General features: G+C 46.9%; 1 protein-coding gene across 7 annotated transcripts in view; it reads right to left on the bottom strand.

The window, feature by feature from the left end:
* Positions 1 to 153: 153 nt before the first annotated feature.
* LOC140384389 (inner centromere protein A-like) overlaps positions 154 to 27,923 on the bottom strand; it is a 111,056-nt gene continuing 83,286 nt past the window's right edge. For 5 of the 7 annotated variants that reach the window (XM_072466046.1, XM_072466045.1, XM_072466051.1 and 2 more), the window contains 5 exons: positions 25,773 to 25,911; positions 13,043 to 13,066; positions 12,740 to 12,931; positions 3,910 to 4,069; positions 154 to 1,640 (listed from right to left, as the gene is read on the bottom strand). In XM_072466046.1, coding sequence (XP_072322147.1) covers positions 1,432 to 1,640; positions 3,910 to 4,069; positions 12,740 to 12,931; positions 13,043 to 13,066; positions 25,773 to 25,911 — 724 coding nt within the window. In that variant the 3' untranslated portion in view covers positions 154 to 1,431. The remainder of the gene's footprint in view (positions 1,641 to 3,909; positions 4,070 to 12,739; positions 12,932 to 13,042; positions 13,067 to 25,772; positions 25,912 to 27,923) is intronic. The other 2 variants (XM_072466048.1, XM_072466050.1) reach the window with 2 other exon arrangements.

Raw genomic sequence — 27,923 nt, 5'->3', positions numbered from 1 at the left:
GTTGAGAGTTCATTTCAATTTAAAGATTTCTGTTCTCTAACTCTACCCCATGATTTTTGTAAGATCAATGACAAATGGGCTGCAAAAAACTGTGTTCTAGTTTAGTTTTAAATTATTTTGTTTGGTTTAATAATTTGAAAAATAAAGTTAACAGACCGTATCTCAAACTCTTTATTTAAAGTTGTTTTAAAAAGGAAAGTTTCCCTCATTATTTAGACTTTTGAATAAGATTTATTTACAAAAAACACGATACCAAGGTACTCATTACAAAACTGAAAACTAACACAGCTTAAACTTGCATTGCATTTTTAGCCATTTTGAATCCTGAAGTTTCAGCCTCTTGGCAGAATTAAGAATGTTACACCATTGCAGAGTTCAAACACAAGGAGCTTTTTGTCAGTTTTCTCTCTTCCTTCCAAGGTAGCTCTTGCTAGGGTATGACTCCCATGGGTACTTTCAGGATTCCTGCTCACTGCCCATCCAAATCGAAGTGGAAGTTAGTCGGCCATTTTGTAAAGTTTGGGGGGGGGGGGAAGAGAAAGAGAGAGGAGGAGGAGGAGAGAGAGGAGGCACCCCCATGCACTTACAAGGGAAAGCAAATTAGAAGTGGAAACTCTGGCCAGTTTCTTAATCTTTAGTCCGTAAGTACTAAAACAAATTCCACCCAGCTGAGATTAGTTAATTCAGAACAGAGGAGCAGAACCAGATATCTTGGCCCACACGGCTGGATGTTTAGTATCTTTGTTAAAAAGTGCTATTCTGGACGCTTTCAAAAATTAATGGCAATCACCCAAGATCAATTACTTGGCTAGAAAGTATTTGTTCCAATGGAATAAGAGTGCTTTGTAAAATGTACATTTCACCAATTGCGTATTAGAAACTGAACCATTTTAAACACCCAGCATTTGAGATTGTATAGCCAGATGCATAACAAAGTTGTGTGTACCCTGTGCAATACAGGGTGCTTGTGTGTGTTGGGGCAATGAGGTCTGTCGATTCCTCCCCCTCCTGCTGTCATTTCACACATCAGGCATTAAGCTAGTCAATTAGTACAAAATGAGAGTTTTGTGCAGCAGCATCATGCCCACAACATGAACCGGATTGAGACTTCCCATAAAAATGTTGTACATACCTTACAGAAAGCAGAGACTTTCATCCCAAAAAGATTTGAACTTAGATACCAAATAAAAGACTAATGAAAATTAACTTTAAAAAACCTGTGTACGAAAAATTTAAAACCATAATGCACAAGATCCCCCAGGAACAGCGGAAAGAGCTGTTCATTTGTGAAGTGAGATAGAGGTAGATCAGGCAATAAAAATAAAACCTAGCAAAGGGCATAACAATATAGAAAATGGTAAAAACGGAGGACGGGATAGTTTTACTTGTTAAGGATATTTGGAATGCCGTTTTATATACAACAGTGATATTTCAGTATTTCATAAGACCATAGGGTACATTTTTAATGCTGCTCAATATTGGGGGTGATTGCCATACTGCAGAACTAGTGCGTTTCAGGTAACGCGGCTTGCTTTTCCCAAAGATGTTCTCAAGATTCGGGGGTTGAATGTCACCGAAGAATTTGTCCACATCAAGTGGGTGGTAATACTGCTTGATGAGTGCTTGCTGTAATGGTTTACCTGATGAAAAAAAACAAATTCCATTACAATTATGATTTTCAAACAATGTGATGAGCGCTGAAGGTGGACAGCTCTTTACTACAACTCGATTGAAAATGCAATCGGGTGGCAGTGTGGTGCAGTGGTTAGCACTGCTGCCTCACGGCACCGAGAACTTGCGTTCGATCCCGGCCCCGGGTCACTATCAGTGTGGAGTTTGCACGTTTTTCCGTGTCTGCGTGGGTCACATACCCCAACACAAAGATGTGCAGAGTAGGTGGATTGGCCATGCTAAATTGTCCCTTAATTGAAAGAAAAATTATCGTGTATTCTAAAAATTTTTTTTTTATAAATGAAAATGCAAACTAAATTTCGCTGTAGTGCAGGTACAAGCAAGGTGGTTTGTGCATTCCATGGGTGGGGCAGTCATTAATACTGTTATCGGTGTATGGAAAGATTCTTCAAAAGTGATTTGAGTGTACATCACAAAGAACATTTCTTAAGAATAAAGGAATGACTGATCCTTAGGGCAGGTCCAGAGGCAACAGTGCAGGAGTGTTAAGAGAAGCCATTGCAGCTATCCCTCTGGCTATACCTGGACTGGAACCAAGAGAGGGCAGTTGCAACCAACTGGACAATAGAGGAGGGGCAATAATGTGGATAACCATACAACAGATGTATACAGGGCAAGAGAGTTTACCATAGTGCTGAGATGTCATTTGTGACCAAGGGGCAGAATAAGGACAGTCAAAGACCAGGCAGCTTGGAGTTTGAAGGCAAGTTGTAAGTGACTTCAGGGAGAGCTCTAGGAACATGCAAGAGGATAGCAATGGACATGTTCAGCAAATACATTTAATAGGAAGGTCAGTAAGAGAAGATTGAACAGGTGAGGAAGCTGTTCATAAGGCGGCCCTTCAGAGAAAGCCAAGAGGGTTAAGTAAATGTGGGCTCTTAGGTCAGAGATGGCAGGAGTACAAGCAGATAGAAGAGTAAAGAATTGAGGTAGGGATAAAAGAGACAAAGAGCAATTGGTTTATCTTCACCAACAACAACACATTCAGTAAACTAATATGATCTTAGGAAGTTTTTGCAGTACAGATAAAATTTGGTCAATGGCATGCCAAACAGTTTATCTCCATATCCGCTAACAACTGATCAACATATGGATTAAAAGGGTTCATCTAACAGAGTGGTTGCTCCTCTTTCGCGAAATCCTCCCAACTGTCCTGGCTTGATACAATTCACACCTCTTTAACCTGGGGTTACCCCATCTCTGGATCTGTAAGGATTTAATCACCTGCTAATGGTCGCATTCCTAGCATTGTTTGGCATCTTTGAATTTGTCTATATATATGTGTTTCTGGAACAGACCTCTTCATTCACCCGAGGAAGGAGCAGCGCTCCGAAAGCTAGTGACATCGAAACAAACCTGTTGGACTTTAACCTGGTGTTGTAAGACTTCATACTCTTTCAGTTTGTAATCTAGTGCTATCATTTGGTTGGGTTGAGTGAGGAGGAGATGGCAAAAAAACTAGTCATCCATGATATCTATTTGAAAACATTTGCAGCATGCTGATCGTCTCCAACTTGTTACATGCAAGGATTTAGTGTGTATTGTGCAAAAATTGAAAAGGAGACTCTTTTCAGGTGAGCTTTCAATAGTCTTTTTGAAAAGTAGAGTGGGCTCAAATGAGAAGCCCAGACAAACGCAACTACCAAGAGTTAAAAACAGGAGATGTTCGAGCCAGTCAGGCATCATCTGCTGAGAGGGAAGAATAAAAGTTAACATTTCAGGTCAATAGCAGTGTATTTCCAACAATTTTGGTATTATTTCCATTTCCAGCATCTGCAGTAGTTTGCTTTTGCTCCAACAAGAGCTACTGCATTACAAGTCAGAATCAGGAGGATTGGATTATTTTCCCTCTCCATTGTTGCAACCAATTGCTGCTCTAACTGAAATCAGCCAATTGGGCAGATTGGGGCTCAAACTTGGGACATTTGTTGATCTGTATGGATTTGTCTACTTACTAAATAAAATGGCTGAGCCATTGGGTGCATTTTCAATGCAAGATATAGGGCAGCACAATGATGCTTAAACGTTTCTGGGGAAAAAAACAAGTGAAGCCGCTCAGCCTTTAAAACTGATATTGGCAACTGTATACGATGTTCTAAAATATACAACCTTGCTCTTGGACAAATGATATTGAAAGTGTGGGTCAAGTAAGTTTTCACTCCATTGAAGAATGAGCACACATCATTTTTCGAAACTGACCTGAAGCTAGTTCCTTACCATTAGCCCAAGTAGGGATGGGTTTACGGGGTGCTCCCTCGTCATCTGTTGAGTCATCACTTTGCAGGTCCATTCCATAACTTTCCAGATTAAGTTTAGGAAACTTGATTTTGGAGTAGCTATTGGGAGTCATAGTGTAAGATTCCAATGCTGGAGAGTGCTGGGGAAAAAAAAAAAGTGAAATCCATGAAAATCCCATTGGCTGTTGAAACATCAGCAATTTCTCATAATATTCCAGTTCAGTTTCTTCTTTCGAATAAATACTTTTCTTGCCCTGCTACCCACCACCTTCAAGTCACACACCCAAAATTATTCCCCTTTCGATGAACAGACCACAGTTCTCACAGAGCATTTTGAACAGTCGCCAAAGGTTATGCATTCAAAGCCAAATGAAGATTTTACAATTTAAGATGCACCTAAACAATGCTATGCCAAGCTGCTCAATTCACTTGGAAGTGGTGGTCAAGTGATGGAAAAGAGAAGGGGGAGGATGAAAGAACAGAGATGAATTCACAGTTTTTACCCAACAGCACATCTTTCGGGATTGTGGGAGGAAACCAGAGCGCCCAGAGGAAACCCACGCAGACACAGGAGAACGTGCAGACTCCACACAGAGTGACCCAAGCCAGGAATCGAACCTGGGACACTGGAGCTGTGAAGCAACAGTGCTAACCACTGTGCTCCCGTGCCACCCACTTGAGCACAATGATACGATAACATTGAAGGACGAAAGATCAGAATGTGAAAGGATATTGATTGGAGCACGAGACCTCCTATGATTGAGTGTTCAAAGTTGTGCTTTACAACTTTTGGGTCAAACAAAGTTAAACTCACTAAGAATTGGACAATGTATGAATGGTTAATTTTAGATGCTCAAAGCAAAATTAATTTTACTCTGGCTACCTTCAAAAAAAAAAAAAAACCATCACGAATGCCAATATAATCAAATTGTTGGGAGTACAGATGGATGCCATTCAGCCCACTGTACTTATGCCGGTTCTTTGAAAGAGATAATCAGTGCAATGCCCCACTGCCCTACAAAAGATTGCTTTCCAAATATTTATTTAATTCCCCTTTTGCAAGCTATTATTGAATTTGCTTCCACCGTCCTTTCAAGCAAGCATTGCCGCTCATAACTAATTGTGTAAAATAAGTTGTCTTTTGTCAATTATCTTAAAAATATATCCTCTAGTTACTGACTGATCCAAATCATCCATGATTTAAAACACAGTTATCAAATATTCACCTTTACTCGAAGGAAAGCAACCCCAGATTATTTCATTAGTAAACAGAACGAAGATGGTCATCTTGGATCCCATTTTAGTGAATCTCTTCTGCACCCTCACTAAAGATTCTACATCCTTCTTAAAATGTGATGCCCGGAATTGAACATGACACTTCAGCTTTTTAAAAAAATGAATTTATAGGATGTGAGCATCACTGGTTAGGCCAGCATTTATTGTCCACCCTAGTTGCCATTCAGGAGATGGTGGAGTTGCCTTCTTGTACCTCTGCAGTCCTAGAGGTGTAGGTACACACATTGTGCTGGTAGGGAGGGAGTTCCAGGATTTCGCCCCAGCATCAGTGAAGGAACAGCAATATATTTCCAAGTCAGGGTAGTGAGTGACCTTTGAGGGGGAACCTCCAGGTGGTGGGATTCCCAGGTGTCTGCTGCTCTTGACCTTCTAGATTGTAGTCGTCGTGGGTTTGGAAGGTGCTGTCTGAGGAAACTTGGTGAGTTACTGCAGTGCATCTTTTAGATGGTACACACTGCTGCCACTGTCAGTCGGTGGTGGAGGGTTTGAATGTTTGTGAAAGGAGGAGCAATCAAGCGGGCTTTGTCCTAGTGTCCTGGATGGTATGGAGCTTCTTGTGTTGTGGGAGCTGCAAGTGGCAAGTATTCCATCACAATCCTGACTTGTGCCCTGTAGATGGTGGATAGGCTTTTTCTGGGAGGGGGGCTTTGACTCTCACTGGTAGCCACAGTACTAATATGGCCTGCCCAGTTCAGTTTTTGATCAATGGTAACCCCCAGGGTATTCAGCGATGTCATTCAAGGGGCAATGGTTAGGTCCTCTCTTGTAGGAGATGGTCATTGCATGGCACTTGTGGCAGAAATGTAACTTGCCACCTGGATATTGTCCACGTGTTGCTGCATTTGGACATGGACGGCTTCATTATCCGTGTTGTTGCGATAGTGAACATTACACACCCATCTGCAAATATCTCTACCTCTGACCTTATGATGGAAGGAAGGTCATTGATGAAGCCCCCCCCCCCCCTCCCCTCCCCTCCATCTCACTTCGCCTCACCTCTGGCACAGCTCTTTTGCCCATGTTTGAACTACAGTAGCAATGGGCAGCACAGTACTGCAGCGGTTAGCACGGTTGCTTCACAGCGCCAAGGTCCCAGGTTCGACTCCCGGCCTGGGTCGCTGTCTGTGCGGAGTCTGCACTTCTCAGTGTCTGCGTGGGCTTCCTCCGGGTGCTCTAGATTCCTCCCACAAGTCCTGAAAGACGTGCCGTTAGGTGAATTGGACATTCTGAATTCTCCCTCAGTGTACCCGAACAGGCGGCGGAATGGGGCGACTAGGGGATTTTCACAGTAACTTCATTGCGGTGTTAGTGCAAGCTTATTTGAAATGAAAATCGCTTATTGTCACAAGTAGGCTTCAAATGAAGTTACTGTGAAAAGCCCCTAGTCGCCACATTCTGGCGCCTGTTCGGGGAGGCTGGTACGGGAATTGAACCGCGCTGCTGGCCTGCTTTAAAAGCCAGCTATTTAGCCCTGTGCTAAACCAGCCCCTATACTTGTGACAATAATAAAGATTATTATTATTACGAGCATAGTGACCCTGGCGGAACCAAACAGTGTCCATGAGCAAGTTATTGCTGAATAAGTGTCACTTATGGATGGTGGGTGTGGGGTCGGTTTGGGAGCGGATGGAGGCTGCTTCGTGCAGGGGCACTAGCTTAGCAGCCCTGGTCACGGCACCTCTGCCGCTTCCGCCGGCAAGGTACTCCACCAGCCAGATAGTGGTGGGGCTCTTCGGATCTGGGGCCAGTGGATGAGGCATGTAGGGGAGGTAAGAGCATCGGTGTGGACCCCAATCTGCGGCAACCGATTTGCCCCGGAGAACATGGACGGGGGGTATAGACTGTGGAGGAGGGCAAGGATTGTGAGGATGGGAGATCTGTTCCTGGAAGGGAGCTTTCCGAGCACGAGGGCGCTGGAGGAGAAGTTTGGGCTGGCGAGAGGGAACGACTTTAGAATCTTACAGGTGTGGGATTTTGTACGCAGACTGGTGCAGTCCTTCCCACGTCTCCCGCCGAAGGGGTGGCAGGACGGGGTAGTTTCTAGGGGAGAGGTGGGAGAGGGTAGAGTCTGAGACATCTACAAGAAGCTAATGGGAGCTGAGGATACACAGACCGAGGACCTGGAGCTCAAGTGGGAAGAGGAGCTAGATGCGCTGGAGGGCCGGCTAACCATGTACACATGTTCTGGTCGTGCCCTAAACTCAGGGGGTATTGGCAGGGATTCGCAGATGTCATGTCCCGGGTATTGAAAACTGGGGTGGTAATGAGCCCTGAGTTGGCAAACTTTGGGGTTTCGGAGGACCCGGGAGTCCAGGAAGAAAGAGGTCGACGTTCTGGCCTTTGCATGGAGGAACTCAAAGCCCCCGAGGGCTGAGGTATGGCTATCGGACAAGGCGAGCTTTCTTGACCTAGAGAAAGTCAAGTTCGCCTTGAGAGATTCGCTGCTAGGGTTTGCCCGAAGGTGGCAGCCATTTCTTCGCAGAGGAGTAAGCGTCAGAAGGGAGGGGGGGGGGGGCTAGGGTAGAGTAGGGGGATATTGAGGCAGGTCCGTGCGTGAACAGAGCCGTGGTTTGCACTATGTTTAATTTGCGTCTTGGCTTTTTTTTTTTGTACTGTACAATGTCACTTTTTCTATATGCCTAAAATACCTCAATAAAGTGGTTTGTTAAAAAAAGAATAAGTCTCACTTGATAGCACTGTTAATGACTCCTTCCATCACTTTGCTGATGGAGTGAAGACTGATAGGGCGGTAATTGGCTGGGTTACATTTGTCCAATTGCTTGTGTGCAGGACACACCTGGGCAATTTTCACACTGCCGGGTAGATGCCAATTTTGTAGCTGCACTGGAACAACTTGGCTAGGGGTGTGGCAAGTTCTGGAGCACAAGTCTTCAGTACTATTGTTGGGATATTGTCAGGGCCCATTGCCGTTGTAATATCCAGTGCCATCAGCAGTTTCTTGATATCACGTGGAGTGAATTGTATTGGCTGAAGACTGACAGGTGATGTTGGGGACCTCTGGAGGAGACCGAGATGGATCACAAGATCATAAGACTTGGAAGCAGAATTAGACCACTCGGTCCATTGAGTCTGCTCCACCATTCAATCATGGCTGATATTTTTCTCATCCCCATTCTCCTGCCTTCTCCCCATAATCCCTGTTCCCCTTATTAATCAATAACCCATCTGTCTCTGCTTAAAGGCACTCGGCGATTTTGCCTCCACAGCCTTCTGCGGCAAAGAGTTCCACAGATTCACTACCCTCTGGCGAAAGAAATTCCTCCTCATCTCGGTTTTAAAGGACCGTCCCTTTAGTCTGGCATAGTGTCCTCTGCTTCTAGTTTTTCCAATAAGTGGAAACATCCTCTCCACATCCACTCTATCCAGGCCTCGCAGTAGCCTGTGGGTTTCAATAAGATCCCCCCTTATCCTTCTAAACTCCAAGGAGTACAGACCCAGAGCCCTCAACCGTTCTTCATATGACAAGGGATTCATTCAAGGGATCATTCTTGTGAACTTCCTCTGGATCCTTTCCATGGCCAGCACATCCTTCCTTAGATACGGGGCCCAAAACTGCTCACAATACTCTAAATGGGGGTCTGACCAAAGCCTTGCACAACCTCCGAAATACATCCCTGGTCTTATATTCTAGCCCTCTCGACATGAATGCTAACATTGCATTTGCCTTCTTTTCTTTAAAATAAATTTAGAGTACCCAATTATTTGTTTTTCCCCCCAATTAAAGGACAATTTAGTGTGGCCAATCCACCTCACCTGCACACCTTTGGGTTGTGGGGGTGAAACCCACGAAGACACAGGGAGAATGTGCAAACTCCACACGGACAATGACCCAGGACCAGGATTCGAACCCAGGTCCTCAGTGCGTTGTCCCAGTGCTAACCACTGCACAACTTGCCGCCGACTCATTTGTCTTCCGAACTGCGAATGGAACCTGCATGTTAACATTAAAATAATCTTGAACAAGGACTCCAAGTCCCTTTGTGCTTTTCCTTTCCGAAGGATTTCCCCATTTAGAAAATAGTATGCCTTTAGAGCATATTCTGCACACTTGCCACCCTCAGTGCTTCCTCCAAGTGGTGTTCAACAGGGAGTATTGATACATCAGCTGATGGTGGCCGGTACTTGGTAATCAGCAGGAGATTTCCTTGCCCATGTTTAAACCTGAAGCAATGAGACTTCCTGGGGTCCATAGTCGATGTTGAGGACTCCCAGGGCAACTCCTTCCTGACTGTATGCCACTGTGTCACCATCTCTGCTGGGTCTGTCCTTCCGGTGAGATAGGATACCAAGGAATGGTGATAGTGATGTCTGGGCCACTGACTGCAAGGTATGATTCTGTGAGTATGACTATGTCAGGCTGCTGCTTAACTACTCTGTGAGACAGCTCTCCCAACTTCGAGATAAGTCCCCAGATGTTGGTAAGGAAGACTTTGCAGGGTCGACAGAGCTGGATTTGTCGTTGTCGGTTCCTGGTGGTCAGTCGGTTTCATTCCTTTTTTGTGTTTTTGTAATGGTTGAATACAACAGAGTGGCTTGCCGGGCCATTTCAGAGGGTATTTAAGAATAAACAACATTGCTGTGGGTCTAGTGTCACATGTAGGTCAGACCAGATAAGGTTGGCAGGATTTCCCCAAAGGAAATTAGTGATCTAGATGGTTTTTATGACAATCGATAAATGTTTCATGGCCACCATTAGACTTTTAATTCCAGATATTTAAATTATAGATTCAGCAGAACTTCCTTGGCTTTTGCACTTTTATCCTTCGGTTTATAAAGCCAAGGATTCCGATAGCCTGTTCAATGCCCTGCCACCTTCAAAAACGTGTACACACACATCTGGCTTTATTTCAGCATTCCCTTTAAACGGTTTAGTTTGCACCTCATCCTTCCTACCAAATTGAATTACTTCACCTGCCACGCATCCACCCATTTCACCAGTATTTGGTAACATTATTTAAAGGTGAAAGGGAGAAAGCAGGAAACTACAGGCCAGTCAGTCAGAACTCAAGTGGTGAGAAAATTATTGGAAGCAATTAAGCTGCATTTCGAGGCAGGAATTCATCAAGAATAATCAACATGGTTTTGTTAAGGGGAGATCATGTGTGCCCAACTTGATTGAATTTTTCAATGAGGTGACCAGGTGTACAGATGAATGCAATGCATTTGACGTGGTCTACTTGGACGAAAGGCTTGTGATAAGGTCCCACATGGAAAGCGGATGGCGAAGTTAAGAGCCCATTGAATCCAAGGAAATTTGTCAAATTGGACCCAGAATTGGTTGAGTGGCAGAAAGCAGGTGATGGTCATTGGGTGCTTTTTGAATGGAAGCTGTGTCCAGTGGGGTCCTGCAGGGATCAGTGTTGGGGCCCTTGCTGTTTGTGGTTTATGTACATGATTTAGAGGATTGATCAGTAAGTTCACGGATAATATGAACATTGGTGGGGTGGTAAATAGTGAGGAGGATGTAGACAGGCTGGTAGCGGCAAATGGAATTCAAATGTGGATAAGTGTGAGGAGATGCGCTTTGGCAGGACAAAAGGCAAGGCAGGACCCCAGGAATGAATGAGGATCACAGAGGATCAGAGGGACCTTGGTCCGCATGTACACTGATCCCTTCAGGTGGATACAGTAGTTAAGGTGGCATATGATATACTTGTCGGCCAAGGCAGGGAGGTTATGCTGGAACTGTATGAAACATTGATTAGGCCACAGCTAGAGTACTGCATGCAGTCCACATTATAGCAGGTGATAGCACTGGAAAGGGTGCAGAGGAGATTTAACAGGATGTTGCCTGGGCTGACGAATGAGCTATGAAGAGCGATTGGATTTTGATTGTCTTCCTTGGAGCAGAGGAGACTCTGGGGTGGGGGGAGGGGGAAGAGAGAGAGAGAGAGAGAGAGAGAGAGAGAGAGAGAGGGCCAAGTGCTGGAAATGGGATTAAAATAGCTAGGTGGCTTTTAAAAAAATATATATAAACTTTTTCTTTTCCAACTCAGGGCAATTTAGCATGGCCAAAACACCTACCCTGCACATCTTTGGATTGTGGGGGTGAAACCCACGCAGACATGGGGAGAATGTGCAAACGCCACATGGACAGTGACTCGGGGTCGGGATTCGAACCCGGGTCCTCAGCACTGTAGTCCCAGTGCTAGCTACTGTGCCATTGCCACCCCAGGTGACTGTTTTTGACCAGCAAGACAATATGGGTCTTTTCTGTCCTCTATGACTATGCCCTCCCAAGGTCTTTTCCCAACAACCACACCCTGGACAACATTCCTAAGTTACATCATCCCTGCAAACTTTGAAATTTAAGCCCTGTATATTGAAATCTAGGTCATTGCTATGTGTATCATACTGTATAAAGAATTAGTGATTCTAATATCAACCCGAGAAAGACATCACTGCATACTTTCAGTCTGAAACAAATGATTACTTGGTTTTGTTCCTCAACAGATTTCATAGCCATATAGGCACGGTCATTTAATCCCATGGGCTTCAATTTTGCTCCAAATCTATTATGTGGTACTTTTATCAAACACCATTTTAAAGTCCACGGACACAACCTCACCACATTACCCCATGTCAGTCCTTGCCAAAGACACCAATCCTGCTCATCAAACACCGTCTTTAACAAATCATACTTGCTTTCATTTATTAATCCTTCCCAAGCACCAGCTCCCTCTCACCAAGTGACAACTCATTTTGTCATGCATTATTGTTCCTACACCAGTCTGAATGTTCAGATACCAGACTGCCTCACCTGCAGTTGGCAGGTAATCTCTGCACCTTTTTTTGAATAGGGCAGCAGTTTCTAGCAGTTTACAATTCCAAGGAAATTCTTCACAATTTCTAGATGTAGGTAGGTCTGCACGGTGTATAGTTTTAAAACAAGTTTTGAAGGTGGTCTTGTGGCAGTGATAGGTGTCCTTGCCTCCAAGTCAGAAGTTCAAGCCACACTGCGTGACAAAGGGACGCACCTTTATAACAGGGCATACAAGACCTCTGGTGACAGAAAGAAATTGGAGCGTCAACCATCATTACCTATAGCTCCAAGCTACAGCAAAGCAACTCTGACTCTCTCGGGGTCCAGTTGGGTGGATAGGTGGTGTGGATCAGATTGGTACCAACAGCATGGGGTTCAATCCTTGTTGTAACTGGGACCTGCCTCCTTGCCCTGCCCATGGGTGGGGATTGTGGGGCTGAATTAGACCTGCCCTTGGACAGAAAATGAAGAAATGCTCTGAAATATTGTAAACAATGTTGCTAATTGTCCGACATACTACAGTCTCTAGAAGGTCCAGCCTAAAGGGGAGAAATAAAAAGTGGAATTTTTTTATTTTTTATTTTTATTTTTTTAAATTGGTAACAGTGACCTGCTATCCAGTGTTCCAACGTACTACTTAATCTAACTGGCGATTATACTAAACTCAAAATGAATAAGAGTCTCCTGTCATACATCATGGCCCCTCTGCCTCAGTTATTGGAGCACTCACATGCATCTCCACAGTTACGTTCAGTATATTTTTGTTGGAGATCTCGTCCTTCACTTTCTTGTCCTGTTCTTCCTTCCACTTTATTTGCTGATCTCCACAAAGTCTATTCTTATTTTTTTGCTCCAATTTCTGTTTAGTGGTTTTCTCATTTTCTAAAGACTGACTTTCCAGCTCTGGAAATTGCTGCTCTTCCTACAAACAGGGACACAAATATTAATCTCAAAAGGGCTACAGTGTTAGAAAAACCAAACCTAATTATGGTATATTTTTCTTTAAAAAACCATAAAGTTAAAAACAACTCACCATGTTGGTCCCATTTGCTACAACCTAGCCAGGAAATCAAAACAGAATTAGGTTGATACTAGAGTGAATCCCTACTCGAGTTCGCTTTTCACTCCCACCACCAACAAACTCAACCTCCATTATGGCCAATTATATAGGTACAAAGTGGCATTAGTGGTTTGCACAAGATATGTAGCAGAGGGCCCCCCGAGTCTCATTGATGTACATGAAAACGTGTGAGAAATAAATCAGTTTTCAAATCTCGAACTTCCTCGAGCCCTACACCTTCAAAATGCATAGCAAAGAGACTTCTGGTGGTGGCCATGGAGTGAGTGGTCGCACATTTAGTGGTCCCGCTAAAGGCAGATGTTTTATGGCCTTTTCCCTGCCTGGAGGGCAAAGTATTTGAGGCCAAAAGGTACAGGAGTGCCTGGGGAATGCTCCTCTGGTTTGGCTAGTGCATGGATTCGGGGACAAGGAGTGCCATGAGAAAAAAAAGTGCTTTTGGAGCAGGTCATAGGTGGTGGTTAGTGAAATGTTGGAGATTCTGGTAAACGTCTCTGCTCCAAATTGGGATGATGTGGATTTTATGAGGCGGGTGATATCCTGGACTTGGACTCGCATCGGCTGATTATGAGGGAGTGGCGGTGGATCTTTAAACATTGTTATAGATTTGAGCTTGGACTGGTCGAGTCCCAAGTCGTTGCGGATGTTGACAGTTGCGAAGGAGTGGGATGAGGCAGGAGTGCCCACATTCCGTTGCACTTCGCCTTGGCAAAAGAGCCACTGGCAATGGCACTTAGGACATAGAGGGATTGAGTGAGAAGCACATCGAGCACAGAGTCTCATTGTATGCGGATGACCTGATAATGTATATTTCCGACCCGGTGGGCAGCATCAGAGGCATCATGGGGATCCTGGGGGAGTTTGGCCGGTTCTTGGGATACAAATTGAATATGGGAAAAAGTGAGGTGTTCCCAATTGAAACTACGAGGGCAGGAAAGGATGCTAGGGGAGTTGCTGTTTAGAGTGGCAAGGGGGAGGTTTAGATATTTGGTATCCAGGTGGCATGGAGCTGGGTGCAGTTGCACAAGCTGAACCTGGCTCGGTTGATGGAGCAGATGAGAGCAGACTTTAAGACCATAAGTCATAGGAGCGGAAGTAAGGCCATTCGGCCCATCCAGTCCACTCCACCATTCAATCATGGCAGATTTCAACTCCATTTACCCGCTCTCTGTCCATAGCCCTTAATTCCTCGAGAAATCAAGAATTTATCAACTTCTGTCTTAAAGACACTCAACATCCCGGCCTCCACCGCCCTCTGTGGCAATGAATTCCACAGACCCATCACTCTCTGGCTGAAGAAATTTCTCCTCATTCTAAAGTGACTCCCTTTTATTCTAAGGCTGTGCCCCCGGGTCCTAGTCTCCCCTGCTAATGGAAACAACTTCCCTACGTCCACCCTATCTAAGCCATTCATTATCTTGTAAGTTTCTATTAGATCTCCCCTCAACCTCCTAAACTCCAATGAATATAATCCCAGGATCCTCAGACGTTCATCGTATGTTAGCCCTACCATTCCTGGGATCATCCGTGTGAATCTCTGCTGGACCCGCTCCAGTGCCAGTATGTCCTTCCTGAGGTGTGGGGCCCAAAATTGCTCACAGTATTCTAAATGGGGCCTAACTAATGCTTTATAAAGCTTCAGAAGTACATCCCTGCTTTTATATTCCAAGCCTCTTGAGATAAATGACAACATTGCATTTGCTTTCTTAATTACGGACTCCACCTGCAAGTTTACCTTTAGAGAATCCTGGACTAGGACTCCCAAGTCCCTTTGCACTTCAGCATTATGAATTTTGTCACCGTTTAGAAAATAGTCCATGCCTCTATTCTTTTTTCCAAAGTGCAAGACCTCGCACTTGCCCACGTTGAATTTCATCAGCCATTTCTTGGACCACTCTCCTAAACTGTCTAAATCTTTCTGCAGCCTCCCCACCTCCTCAATACTACCTGCCCCTCCACCGATCTTTGTATCATCGGCAAACTTAGCGAGAATGCCCCCAGTCCCGTCATCAGATCGTTAATATATAAAGAGAACAGCTGTGGCCCCAAAACTGAACCCTGCGGGACACCACTCGTCACCGGTTGCCATTCCGAAAAAGAACCTTTTATCCCAACTCTCTGCCTTCTGCCTGACAGCCAATCGTCAATCCATGTTAGTACCTTGCCTCGAATACCATGGGCCCTTATTTTACTCAGCAGTCTCCCGTGAGGCACCTTATCAAAGGCCTTTTGGAAGTCAAGATAGATAACATCCATTGGCTCTCCTTGGTCTAACCTATTTGTTATCTCTTCAAAGAACTCTAACAGGTTTGTCAGGCACGACCTCCCCTTACTAAATCCATGCTGACTTGTCCTATTCCGACTCTGCACTTCCAAGAATTTAGAAATCTCATCCTTAACAATGGATTCCAGAATCTTGCCAACAACTGAGGTTAGGCTAATTGGCCTATAATTTTCCATCTTTTTCCTTGTTCCCTTCTTGAACAGGGGGGGTTACAACAGCGATTTTCCAATCCTCAGACTTTCCCGGACTCCAGTGATTTTTGAAAGATCATAACTAACGCCTCCACTATTTCTTCAGCTATCTCCTTCAGAACTCTAGGATGTAGCCCATCTGGGCCCAGAGATTTATCAATTTTTAGACCTCTTATTCTAGCACTTTCTCCTTTGTGATGGCTACCATATTCAACTCACTCTCCTGAATTGTTGGGATATTACTCATGTCTTCTGCTGTGAAGACTGACGCAAAGTACTTATTTAGTTCCTCAGCTATTTCCTGGTCTCCCATCACTAGATTACAGCGTCATTTTGGTGCGGCCCAATGTCTACTTTTGCCTCCCGTTTGTTTTTAATGTATTTAAAGAAACTTTTACTATCATTCCTAATGTTACTGGCTAGCCTACCTTCATATTTGATCCTCTCTTTCCTTATTTCTCTCTTTGTTATCCTCGGTTTGTTTTTGAAGCCTTCCCAATCTTCTGACTTCCCACTACTCTTTGCCACATTATAGGCTTTCTCTTTTGCTTTGATGCATTCCCTAACTTCCTTTGTCAGCCATGGCTGCCTAATCCCCCCTCTGATAACCTTTCTTTTCTTTGGGATGAACCTCTGTACTGTGTCCTCAATTACTCCCAGAAACACCTGCCATTGCTGTTCTACTGTCTTTCCCACTGGGCTCTGCTCCCAGTCGATTTTCGTCAGTTCCTCCCTCATGCCCCTGTAGTTACCTTTATTTAACTGTAACACCTTTACATCTGATTCTACCTTCTTTCTTTCAAATTGGAGATTGAATTCTACCATATTATGATCACTGCCTCCTAAGTGTTCCCTTACTTTAAGATCTTTAATCAAGTCTGGCTCATTACATAACACGAAGTCCAGAATGGCCTGTTCCCTCGTGGGCTCCATCACAATCTGTTCCAAAAAAGCCCTCCTGTAAACATTTAATGAATTCCCTTTCCTTGGGTCCACTGGCAGCATTATTTACCCAGTCCACCTGCATATTGAAGTCCCCCATGATCACTGTGACCTTGCCTTTCTGACATGCACGTTCTATTTTGTGGTGCATTTTGTGCCCCTGGTCCTGACCACTGTTAGGAGGCCTGTACATAACTCCCATTATGGTGTTTTTGCCTTTGTGGTTCCTCAACTCTACGCACACAGACTCCACATCATCTGACCCTATGTCGTTTAGTGCTATTGATTTAATTTCATTCCTAATTAACAAGGCAACCCTGCCCCCTCTGCCCCCCTCTCTGTCTTTTCGATAGGTTGTGAATCCCTGGATGTTTAAATGCCAGTCCTGAACCCCCTGCAACCACGTCTCTGTGATGCCTACCACATCATACCTGCCAGTCACAATCTGGGCCACAAGCTCATCTACCTTGTTCCGTACACTGCGCGCATTTAAATATAGCACCTTTAATTCTCTATTGACCGTCTCTTTTTGTTTTCTTAGTGTGGTGGACCTTGGTTTACTGAGCCTTTCCATACACTGTCATGTTTTGAGAGATGGGGACTATCGTAACCTCTCCTGGGTTCTGTCTTTTCGTGCTTTTTTGTATTCCTAAGCAGCTACGCTTCCCACTGATTACTTCACCTCTTGGTTCCCTGACTTTCCCTTCCCCCCCCAATCTCTAGTTTAAAGTCCTATTGACCACCCTATTTACTCTTTTCGCCAGAACACTGGTCCCAGCTCGGTTCAGGTGGAGACCATCCCAACGGTATAGGTCCCCCCCTGTCCCAAAACTGATGCCAGTGTCCCATGAAAAGGAACCCCTCTTTCCCACACCACTCTTTCAGCCACGTGTTAACTTTCCTTATTCTTGCCTCCCTATGCCAATTTGCACGTGGCTCGAGCAGTAATCCGGAGATTATGACCCTTGAGGACCTGTTTTTTTTAAATTTGAATCCTAGCTCTTTATAATCTTTAAACAGGTCCTCTTTCCTAGACTTGCCTATGTTGTTGGTACCGACATGGACCACAACAACTGGATCCTCCCCCTCCCTCTCCAGTATCCTTTCAAGCCAGTCAGAGATGTCCCACACCCTAGCACCGGGCAGGCAACATACCATGCGGGACTCTTTATCCTGCTCACAAAAGGATACTATCTATCCCCCTGATAATAGAATCCCCTACAACTACAACTTGCCTATTTACTCCCTCCCCTTGAATGGCCTGCTGAACCATGGTGCCTTGGTCAGCTGACTCATCCTTCCTGCAGCCCTGTTCGCCATCCACACAGGGAGCAAGTGCCTCATACCTGTTGGACAGGGTCAAGGGCGGAGGCTCCAGAGTTCCTGACTGCTGTTTCCCTTTACCTGCCTGACTTGCAGTCACACCCTGCTGTCCCTGGCCACTGGCAGGATTTAAACTACTTACTCTGACAGGTGTGACTGCCTCCTGAAACAGTGTCCAGGTAAGTCTCCCCCTCCCGGATGTGCCTCAGTGCTTGAAGCTCAGACCCCAGCTCATCAACTCTGAGCCGGAGCTCTTCGAGCAGCCAACACTTACTGCAGATGTGGTCGCTGCAGCTCGCAATGGGATCTGCCAGCTCCCACATCAAGCAGCTCAAGCACATCACCTGACCAACCATCTCTAATTAATTAATTAGTTTAATTTAAGCTTACGAGTTTAGCTGTGTTTTTTTTTAAATTTGGGGCAGATGCGCTATCAACCAATCAGATCACAGCTTCCCTCTGACGTCACTTTTGGAAAAAAAACCTGGAAAACAGGAAGTTACCGTTAGGTTTTTATACTCACAGAGACTGCTCCTCCCCCTCCGAACGGCTCCCGAAATTAGGCCCGAAGAAAGAGAGAGAACAAAACAGTAGGGAAAAAGCACCTTCTCCCACTCTGCACCAGGTTACCTCACTGCACCAAATTACCAAGTTTCAGATTCTCACTCGGTCTGTGTCTCACTCACTCAGGCTGTGTCTCTTTGACCAGCGCAACGCTTAGAGTGCGCTTTCTGGCTGTCTTTTATACAGACTTCAGGATGACTCACACTAAAACTTCAAAGAGAAGAATACAATGTGTACCTTTGTGCCCCTAAACAGGCCTCCGGTGACTGCCAGATAACTGCCTCTCAGCAATTAGGGTGGGGGCAGCTTCAGCCAATCAGACGCTAATCTACACTGCACTTTTAACTGAAAAACAGCACAATTAGATTAACCACTTACCTTTCCTGGTTACCTCACTGCACCAAATTACCAAGTTTCAAATTCTCACTCTGTCTGTGTCTCACTCACTCAGGCTGTGTCTCTGACCAGCGCTGGCAGGGCGGGGGCAAACAGTAAAAATGGCGATATTGCCAAGATTTCTCTTTCTGTTTCAGAACCTCCCAGAGTTTGTTCCCAAGTCATTTTTAAAATTTTTTATAAAGAAGGTCAACACACTGATCTGTGCACAGGTTTGGGTAGGGAAAGACACCGCAGGTTAGGAGGGCTTTCTTGGAGCGGGTGCCTGGCGCTGCCAAATATAAAGAATCACTACTGGGTGGCGAATATTGCTACAGTTAGGAAATGGGTCGTGGGGGAGGAGTCAATGTGGAGACAGATGGAGGAGTCATCATGTAGAGATGCATGTTTAAAGGCTTTGTGGTTGGTGCCACCACCGTTTTTAGCGGTCAGGTACTCTGAGCCCACTGGTGGTGTCAGCCCCAAGGGTGTGGCAGCAGCAACTGAGGCTGGAGGGTGCCTCAGATTTGTAATAACCATAGGTTGGCGGGGCTGGAAGGGAGGTCTCGGGTGTGGCTGCAGGCAGAGATTGAGCACTTGGGCGATCTGTTTATAGGAGGCAAATTTGCAAAGTTGGAGGACCTGGAGGAAGAGTAGGAGTTGCCCAGGGGGAATAGCTTTAGGTACCTGCAGGTTCGGGACTTTTAAGGAGAGAGAGGTGCCATCCTCTCCTGGGCTGCCACCACTGGGGTTGCAGGGCAAGTTGCTGTCGAAAGACGAAATAGGGAGGGGAAGGTGTCAGCTGTCTGTAGGTTTATGGAGTGGGAGGGAGCCCTGTTGGGGGATATTAAGCACAAGGGGAGGAGGAGCTGAAAGGAGAGGTTGGGGCAGAGGCTTTGCGGAGAGTGAACACGTCCTCCTCATGTACGAGGCTAAGCCTCATCCAGTTCAGTGGTACATAGAGCTCATGACAGTGGTGAGGATGAGTAGGTTCTTTGAGGGAGTAGAGGATAGGTGTGGTCGGTGCACGAGGTTGGTGGGGGAAGGGGTGCCTCGAATTACGTCCACATGTTCTGGGCACGTCCAAGATCGAGGGGGTTCTCGGACGTGAAGTCGGAGGTGCTGGGTGTGGAGGTGGTCCCGAATCCACAGGTGGCGATATTTGGGGTGTTGGAAGACTCGGGAGTCCAGGGGATGCAAGAAGCTGATGTTTTGGCCTTTGGCTCCCCAAGAGCCCAGAGGCTAATTTTGCTCGGGTAGCAGGACTCGGAGCTGCCAAAAGCAGGGACGTGGGCGAGTGACCTGGCGGAATTCTTGAGGCTGAAGAAACTTAGAATCCCTACAATGCAGAAGGAGGCCATTTAGCCCATCGAGTCTGCACTCGCCCTCCGAAAGAACACCCTAACCTAGGCCCAATCCCGCACTCGATCCTTGAAACCCCACCTCAGGACAATTTAGCATATCCAATCCACCCAACCTGCACATCTTTGGACTGGTAAGGTTAGTCTTGAGGGGGGTCGGCAGATGGGTACACCTGGAGGTTGATTGATTTCTTTAATGTGGTTTGAGAGGTCAGCATGTGGGGTTAAAATGGGGAAGGCGGGATGGGAGGATGGGTTGGCATCGGGGAGTAGGCGTTGGTTGTTTATGGAGTTGTTTGTTGTTCTTCTGATTCTGCCTTGAATAAAAATATTTCTAAAAAGTCTGGCAAAGGAGGCTGCCATTCAGCCCAATCCATTTGTTCTGGCCACTATGAGATGTCCAATTTAATTCCACTTTCCAAGTTATTGGTCCATAACCTTAATACGATGTAGGTTTCAACCTCTACCACCCTTTCAGGCAACAAGTTCCAAACCTCCACCATTCTCTGGGTGAAAGAATTTCTAAATTTCCTTATCATCTTCTACCAATTATTTAAAACCCATCCCTCCTGGTTATTGACATCTCTAGAGAAAATACATCCTTCCAAGTCACTGTCTGGGCTTCTCAATTTTACATATTAAATCTACCTGACACGCCTCTGTTCAAAAAGAAAACCAGCCTATCTGATCTTTCCTGGTATCTAAAATTCTCCTGCACATGACTAATTCCAGCCTCTTGTGCGTGCGTCCCCAGTTTTAATCTTTCCACTATCAGTGGTTATGCCTTCAGTTGCACTGGCTCTGGAATCCCCCTCTATCTTTGTGCTCTGTGGTGGTATGTATTAGGGGTAGTGCGGTACCTGTGATGCCGAGAGGCTATTGGTAGACAGACACTGGGTCCTGATTGGCTCTGCCGCCTGCTGGCTCCACCCAGTAAAGCGGAGTACAAGAACCCGGGTTTTCCCAGCAGCCGCATTCTGTAACTGAGCTGCTGGGGAACAAGTCTTGCTTAATAAAGCCTTTGATTGACTTTGTCACTTCTTGTCTCGTGAGTAATTGATTGTGCCACAATTTATTAAGCAAACTTAAAAGACTATGGAGCTCCGGATCGCCCCGGAGTGTCTGCGAATCAGCCCCCATGCAGCAAACTCAGCGAACGTATTTAAACACTGGCTAGCGTGCTTCGAAGGATACCTCCGAACGGCCCCCGGCCGGACCACAGAAGACCAGAAAATGCAGGTCCTGCATTCCAGGGTGAGCCCGCAGATATACACGCTCATCGAAGACGCGGAGGATTTCCCGACGGTGCTCACCATGCTGAAAGGGGTCTACGCACGCCACCAACTCGCGATGAGACGGCAAATCCCCGGAGAATCGCAGGACACGTTCTACAACACGCTGCTAATATTGGTAAGGAAATGCAACTGCCCATCGGTGAGCACAAACGAACATACGGAGCTCCTAATCAGGGATGCTTTTGTGGCAGGTATGACCTCATCCCAAATTCGCTAGCGACTGCTAGAGAGAGAGACTCACTAGGGCTCAGAGGCACGGGCCCTTGCGGCCTCCCTCGACGTGGCCTCACAAAATGCCCGCGCCTACGGCCTCGACGGCGCGGCAGCCCCTTGGGCTCCGTGGAACACCGATGCGACCGACTCCCCGGCACCCCCCACTCACTATCTGCAGCCTCGCGACCCTCAAGGTTGAATCGCCTTCCTTGTTTGCGAACCTCACCCCAGATTGCAAATGGTACAGTGCCCAGGACCGAACGTTTATCCGGTCTGAAGTCCAGCAGCTGCTGAAGGAAGGCATAATTCAGGCCAGCAATAGTCCCTGGAGAGCCCAGGTGGTAGTTGTAAAGACCGGGGAGAAAAGAGGATGGTCGTAGACTATAGTCAAACCATAAATAGGTACACGCAGCTAGATGTGTACCCTCTCCCCCGCATATCCGACATGGTCAATCGGATTGCACATTACAAGGTCTTTTCCACCGTGGACCTGAAGTCCGCATACCACCAGCTTCCCATCCGCCAGAGCGACCGCAAGTACACGGCCTTCGAGGCAGACGGGCGGCTCTACCACTTTTTAAGGGTCCCATTTGGCGTCACTAACAGAGTCTCGGTCTTCCAACGGGAGATGGACCGAATGGTTGACCAGCATGGTTTGCGGGCCACGTTCCAATACCTCGACAATGTAACTATCTGCGGCCATGACCAGCAGGACCACGACGCCAACCTCCGCAAATTTCTCCAGACCGCTAACGCCCTGAACCTCACCTATAACAAGGAAAAATGCGTGTTTAGCACCAACCGTCTAGCCATCCTTGGCTACGTAGTGCGTAATGGAGGCCCCGACCCTGAACGCATGCGCCCCCTTAGGGAATTCCCCCTCCCCCACTGCTCCAAAGCCCTGAAACGCTGCCTGGGCTTCTTCTCGTATTACGCCCAGTGGGGTCCCCACTACGCGGACAAGGCCTGCCCGTTAATTCAGTCCACTACCTTCCCCCTGTCGACAGAGGCCTGCCAGGCCTTCAGCCGCATCAAAGCAGATATCGCAAAGGCCACGATGCACGCAATCGACGAGTCCCTCCCCTTCCAAGTAGAGAGCGACGCATCCGACGTAGCTCTGGCGGCCACTCTCAACCAAGCGGGCAGACCTGTGGCCTTTTTCTCCCGGACCCTCCACGCCTCAGAAATCCGCCACTCCTCAGTGGAAAAGGAAGCCCAAGCCATAGTGGAAGCTGTGCAACATTGGAGGCATTACCTGCCCCCCCCCCCCCCCCCCCCGGGTTGGAGAATCGCCGGGGGCTGCCGTGAATCCCACCCCCGCCGGTTGACGAAGTCTCCGGTACCGGATATTCGGCGGGGGCAGGAATCGGACCGCGCCGGTTGGCGGGCCCCCCCGCTCGATTCTCCGGCCCGGATGGGCCAAAGTCCCGCCGATAAATTGCCTGTCCCGCCTACGTGGATAAAACCACCTTTTGAACGGCGGGACAAGGCAGCGTGGGCGGGCTCCGGGGTCCTTGGGGGGGCGCGGGGCGATCTGGCCCCGGGGGGGGTGCCCCCACGGTGGCCTGGCCCGCGATCGGGGCCCACCGATCCGCGGGCGGGCCTGTGCCGTGGGGGCACTCTTTCCCTTCCACCTCCGCCACGGTCTCCACCATGGCGGAGGCGGAAGAGACTCCCTCCACTGCGCATGCGCGGGAAACTGTCAGCGGCCGCTGGCGCTCCCGCACATGCGCCGCCCCGGCATGTCATTTCCGCGCCAGCTGGCGGGGCACCAAAGGCCGTTTCCGGCAGCTGGCGGGGCGGAAATTCCTCCGGCGTCGGCCTAGCCCCTCAATGTTGGGGCTCGGCCCCCAAAGATGCGGAGCATTCCGCACCTTTGGGGCGGCACGATGCCCGTCTGATTGGCGCCGTTTGAGGACCTCTGCCACCCGGGGGTCACTCGATTCTACCATTTTGTGAAGACCCGCAACCACCACTACTCTGTTGAGGAGGTCCGAACAGCCACCAGGAACTGCCAAATCTGCGCAGAGTGCAAGCCGCACTTTCAGGCCAGACAGAGCGCACCTGATAAAGGCTTCCCGTCCCTTTGAGCGCCTCAGTCTGGATTTCAAAGGCCCCCTCCCCTCCACCGACCGCAACACGTACTTCCTAAACGTGGTGGAAGAATACTCCCGTTTCCCCTTCGCCATCCCCTGCCCCGACATGACCGCGGCCATGGTCATTAAAGCCCTCTGCACCAACTTTACACTGTTCGGTTTCCCCGCATACATCCATAGCGACAGAGGGTCCTCCTTCATGGGCGTCGAACTGCGTCAATTCCTGCTCAGCAAAGGCATTGCCTCGAGCAGGACGACCAGTTACAACCCCCGGGGGAACGGTCAGGTAGAGAGGGAGAACGGTACTGTCTGGAAGACAGTCCTACTGGCCCTACGGTCCAGAAGTCTCCCAGTTTCCCGTTGGCAGGAAGTCCTCCTGGATGCCCTCCACTCCATCCGGTCGCTGCTGTGTACCACAACTAATCAAACGCCTCACAAGCGCCTCCTTGTCTTCTCTAGGAAGTCCTCCTCCGGAACGTCACTTCTGACCTGGCTGGCAGCCCCAGGACCCATCTTGCTCCGATAGCATGTGCGGGCACACAAATCGGACCCGTTGGTCGAGAGGGTTCATCTTCTCCATGCAAACCCCCAATACGCCTACGTGGCGTACCCAGACAGGACACTGTCTCCCTGCGGGACCTGGTGCACCCCCCCCCCACAACACCAATCACCCCCTCCATCCCGCCGGCGCACCACACGGACGCTCCTTTCCCGGGTGGATCGGTCCTCCTCCCGTGCCCGCCCAGGAGCAGTGAAACTGGAACAGCACGACGCTCCCAGAGTCGACAGTGCCAGAGCCAGCACCTGCACCACCACCGGGGCTGAGACGATCGACAAGGACGACCAGGGCACCCATTCGACTCGTGGAATCCGCGTGACAAAGCAAAAATCTGTAAATAATTCAATAGCCCAGTAAAAACGGCAGTGTAAATAGTTAACCGTTGAGATCGAGGCATAGCCACTGTATGAAGATAATTCCAGGACCAGCTTTGTAAACCCAAACCACCATGCGACCCACCACCCCGCCGGGTTCTTTTTTAACAATGGGTGAATGTGGTGGTATGTATTAGGAGTAGTACGGTACCTGTGATATCGAGAGGCTATTGGTAGACAGACACTGGGTCCTGATTGGATCTGCCGCCTGCTGGCTCCACCCAGTAAGGCGGAGTATAAGAACCCAGGTTCTCCCAGCAGCCGCATTCTCTAACTGAGCTGCTGGGGAACAAGTCTTGCTTAATAAAGTCTTCGATTGACTTTGTCACTTCTCGTCTCGTGAGTAATTGATTGTGCCACATGCTCCTCTTTCCTCCTTCTAAATATTTGCTTCTTAAAGCTTTTGACTGAGCTTTTGGTCAATTGCCTGTGGCTCCATGTCAAACCTCTGACAATGTTACTCTGAAACTCCTTGGAATGTTTTACTCTGTTAAAGACACCATATAAATTAAAGTTGTATGTTTCTCATCTCGGTCCCTCTCCCGAGATCAATTAACTCAGTGTAATGAAACGGGGACCTTCTTGGACTGCATAACTCAGCTACTCAACTTCACTAACTTAGAGGGAAGCACGAAATACAACTTTCCAAAATAGAAGCAACTTTCTGAAAGTAGAGACCAAAATTAGGCATCTACTTTGCGTCATCTAAGTAGTGCACTAGTTTACCACTAGAAATCTTATTTTGAAATTGATATTTACTTTCAAATTACTGAAACATGCTGTACAAATTTCAGTAACTAGACAATTTTGCCACCCAAATTCTTCTGTTCTTTAGTACTTCTGCTGAAAAAAAACCTTCAATTTGTACAATTTAATACATCTGTATGTAATGAGGATGAAAAACACGACAGAAATGTTCTGTAACGGAGTCAGCTCCCAGGGTTGCCATAAAATGTTGTGCCACAGGACAGAACTGACAGTAATAAAATTGTAGCTTCACATACATTTGCCCACGACATGAACATGAGTTGAGATTTCTAAGTGGGAGTACAAACTGGAATACTCCAAGGGAGGGGTATCTCTCAAATCCCAGGACGAGGCTCCTTACCTGCTTTTTTTCTTTCCCTTGTGCTTCATGAAACTTTTCCTTTCCTCGTTGAGCTTGCTGTGCAGCATCCTCCCTTGCTGTTCGCTCCAGCTCTCGTTGTAACTGAAGGGCTTTTTCTTGCTCCAAACGTTCACATTCTCTGTTAAAAGTGGAATTTGTTACTCAATCTAGTTGTCACAAAATTCTATTTTTGAAACAATGCATTTAATATGAGTCTACAGATCTTGAACTTCAGCAATAACGCATCACGGCCATCGGGTCTGCACCGGCTCTTGGAAAGAGCACCCAACTTAAGCTCACACCTCCACCCTATCCCCGTAAGCCAGTAACCCCACCTAACCCAAGGGCAATTTAGCATGGCCAATCCATCTAACCTGCACATCATTTGGGATGTTGAGCTCCACAACTTCACTGTTTTTGTGCTCTCTTATGTTGAACATGGTAGCACAGTGGCTAGCACAATTGCTTACAGCTCCAGGGTCCCAGGTTTGATTACCGGCTTGGGTCACTGTCTGTGCGGAGTCTGCACGTTTTCCCCATGTCTGTGTAGGTTTCCTCCAGGTGCTCCGGTTTCCTCCCACAAGTCCCGAAAGAAGTGCTGTTAGGTAATTTGGACATTCTGAATTCTCCCTCCGTATACCCGAACAGGCGTCGGAATGTGGCGAACACAGTAACTTCATTGCAGTGTTAATGTAAGTCTACTTGTGACAATAAAGATCATAAAAATTTTATAGTATCTGGTCAGGCCACAACTAGGTTATTAAATCTCATTTTGGCCACTACATGGGAAGGATGCAAGGGTCCTTAGAGGATGAAGAGGAGATTTAGGAGAATGATTCCAGGAAGAAGAATTGTAGCAACAAAATTAGGTTGGAGAAGCAGAGGTTGCGCTCCTTGAAGCAAAAGAGGTTGCAGAGCTATATGATCGAAGTGCAGAGATTTAGGCAAGGTAAAAAAAAGAAAAGCTGCTCCCACTAGCTGATGATACAAGGACTAGGTTACACAGATTTAAAGATTGTGGGTAAGAAATACAAGGTGGCTGGGAGGAATAATTCTTTTTGATAAACACTGCCCACCAATGGTAACAATAGGAAACTCTCTGCTTGACGGCATTGCGATATTAGAAGCAGAGATGGTCAATAAAATTGGAAAGGAAACGGGAAAGGTACTGAGGGAAGTAAACTTGCATGGTCAAGGGATAGAAGCATAGAATGGCTACAGGACAGCTGCAAAGAGCCAGCATGGACAGTTGCAAAGAGCCAGCATGGACTTGGTGGGCCAAATGGCCTCCTTCTGTGCCGTTCTGACTATCTACATAGTACAAATTGCATCTCAATGAAATCAACTCCCTTCCCTGGCAGATCAGGCAAGGAGGGAGTGATTTAAACAAGAGGGTCCTGAGACACTGAACAACATGCTAAAGAGAGAAAATAAAACAGTCCATGCAAGTTTTAGACTAACCAATGAAAACATGTTAAACCCTCATGGAGATATTACCATTTAATGTGGAAAACAATTTCTTCATGGGTATTCAGTAGAGACCAATTAAGTCCCAATATTCTCAAAATCAACACGAGATCACGGTCAACTTATGTAGACCATTTAAACTTAAGCTATTAGTCCCTACAGAACAAAGATTATAGGTTTCAGAAACCTTTCATTGTCTTCATTATAAAGATAACTCTGAATGGCAGTATTTCACTTCGGCAATGCTCCAACTCCCTGTGCTGATCACTAATTGGAGTAGACACGCTACACTATCTATTCCAGTTCACCTACTGGCAAGATAGTTTAAATTCCACAGCAATCTGTACTGTCCAATTATTGCACCCCATTTAAAGCAACCGTCGTCATTGCAACTTCAGTTTCACCAACCATCAACCCCTAAAACTGGATCGGACAGGCGTAAACAACGACAGCATAAATTCTGCCCATTTAGTTTCAAGGAGTTCAAGTTACAAGTCTCGAACACTTAGATGATCATCTCTTCAACATAACCTTGGGTTATCTAAGGATTCTCTTTCTAAGAGCTCAATCTAGTGTATCTCGAGCTGTATAATATTTAGGCAGGAGGCTACAGCTCTCCATGGTATAGGATAGTGGTTGGCAAGGATCCTTCCAAACAATCCAAATATGAATTACCGCCATAAA

The sequence above is a fragment of the Scyliorhinus torazame genome, chromosome 10 (genome assembly GCF_047496885.1).
Source record: "Scyliorhinus torazame isolate Kashiwa2021f chromosome 10, sScyTor2.1, whole genome shotgun sequence".
NCBI classification, from domain to species: Eukaryota; Metazoa; Chordata; class Chondrichthyes; order Carcharhiniformes; family Scyliorhinidae; genus Scyliorhinus; species Scyliorhinus torazame.
This window is presented reverse-complemented; position numbering and strand designations above follow the sequence as displayed.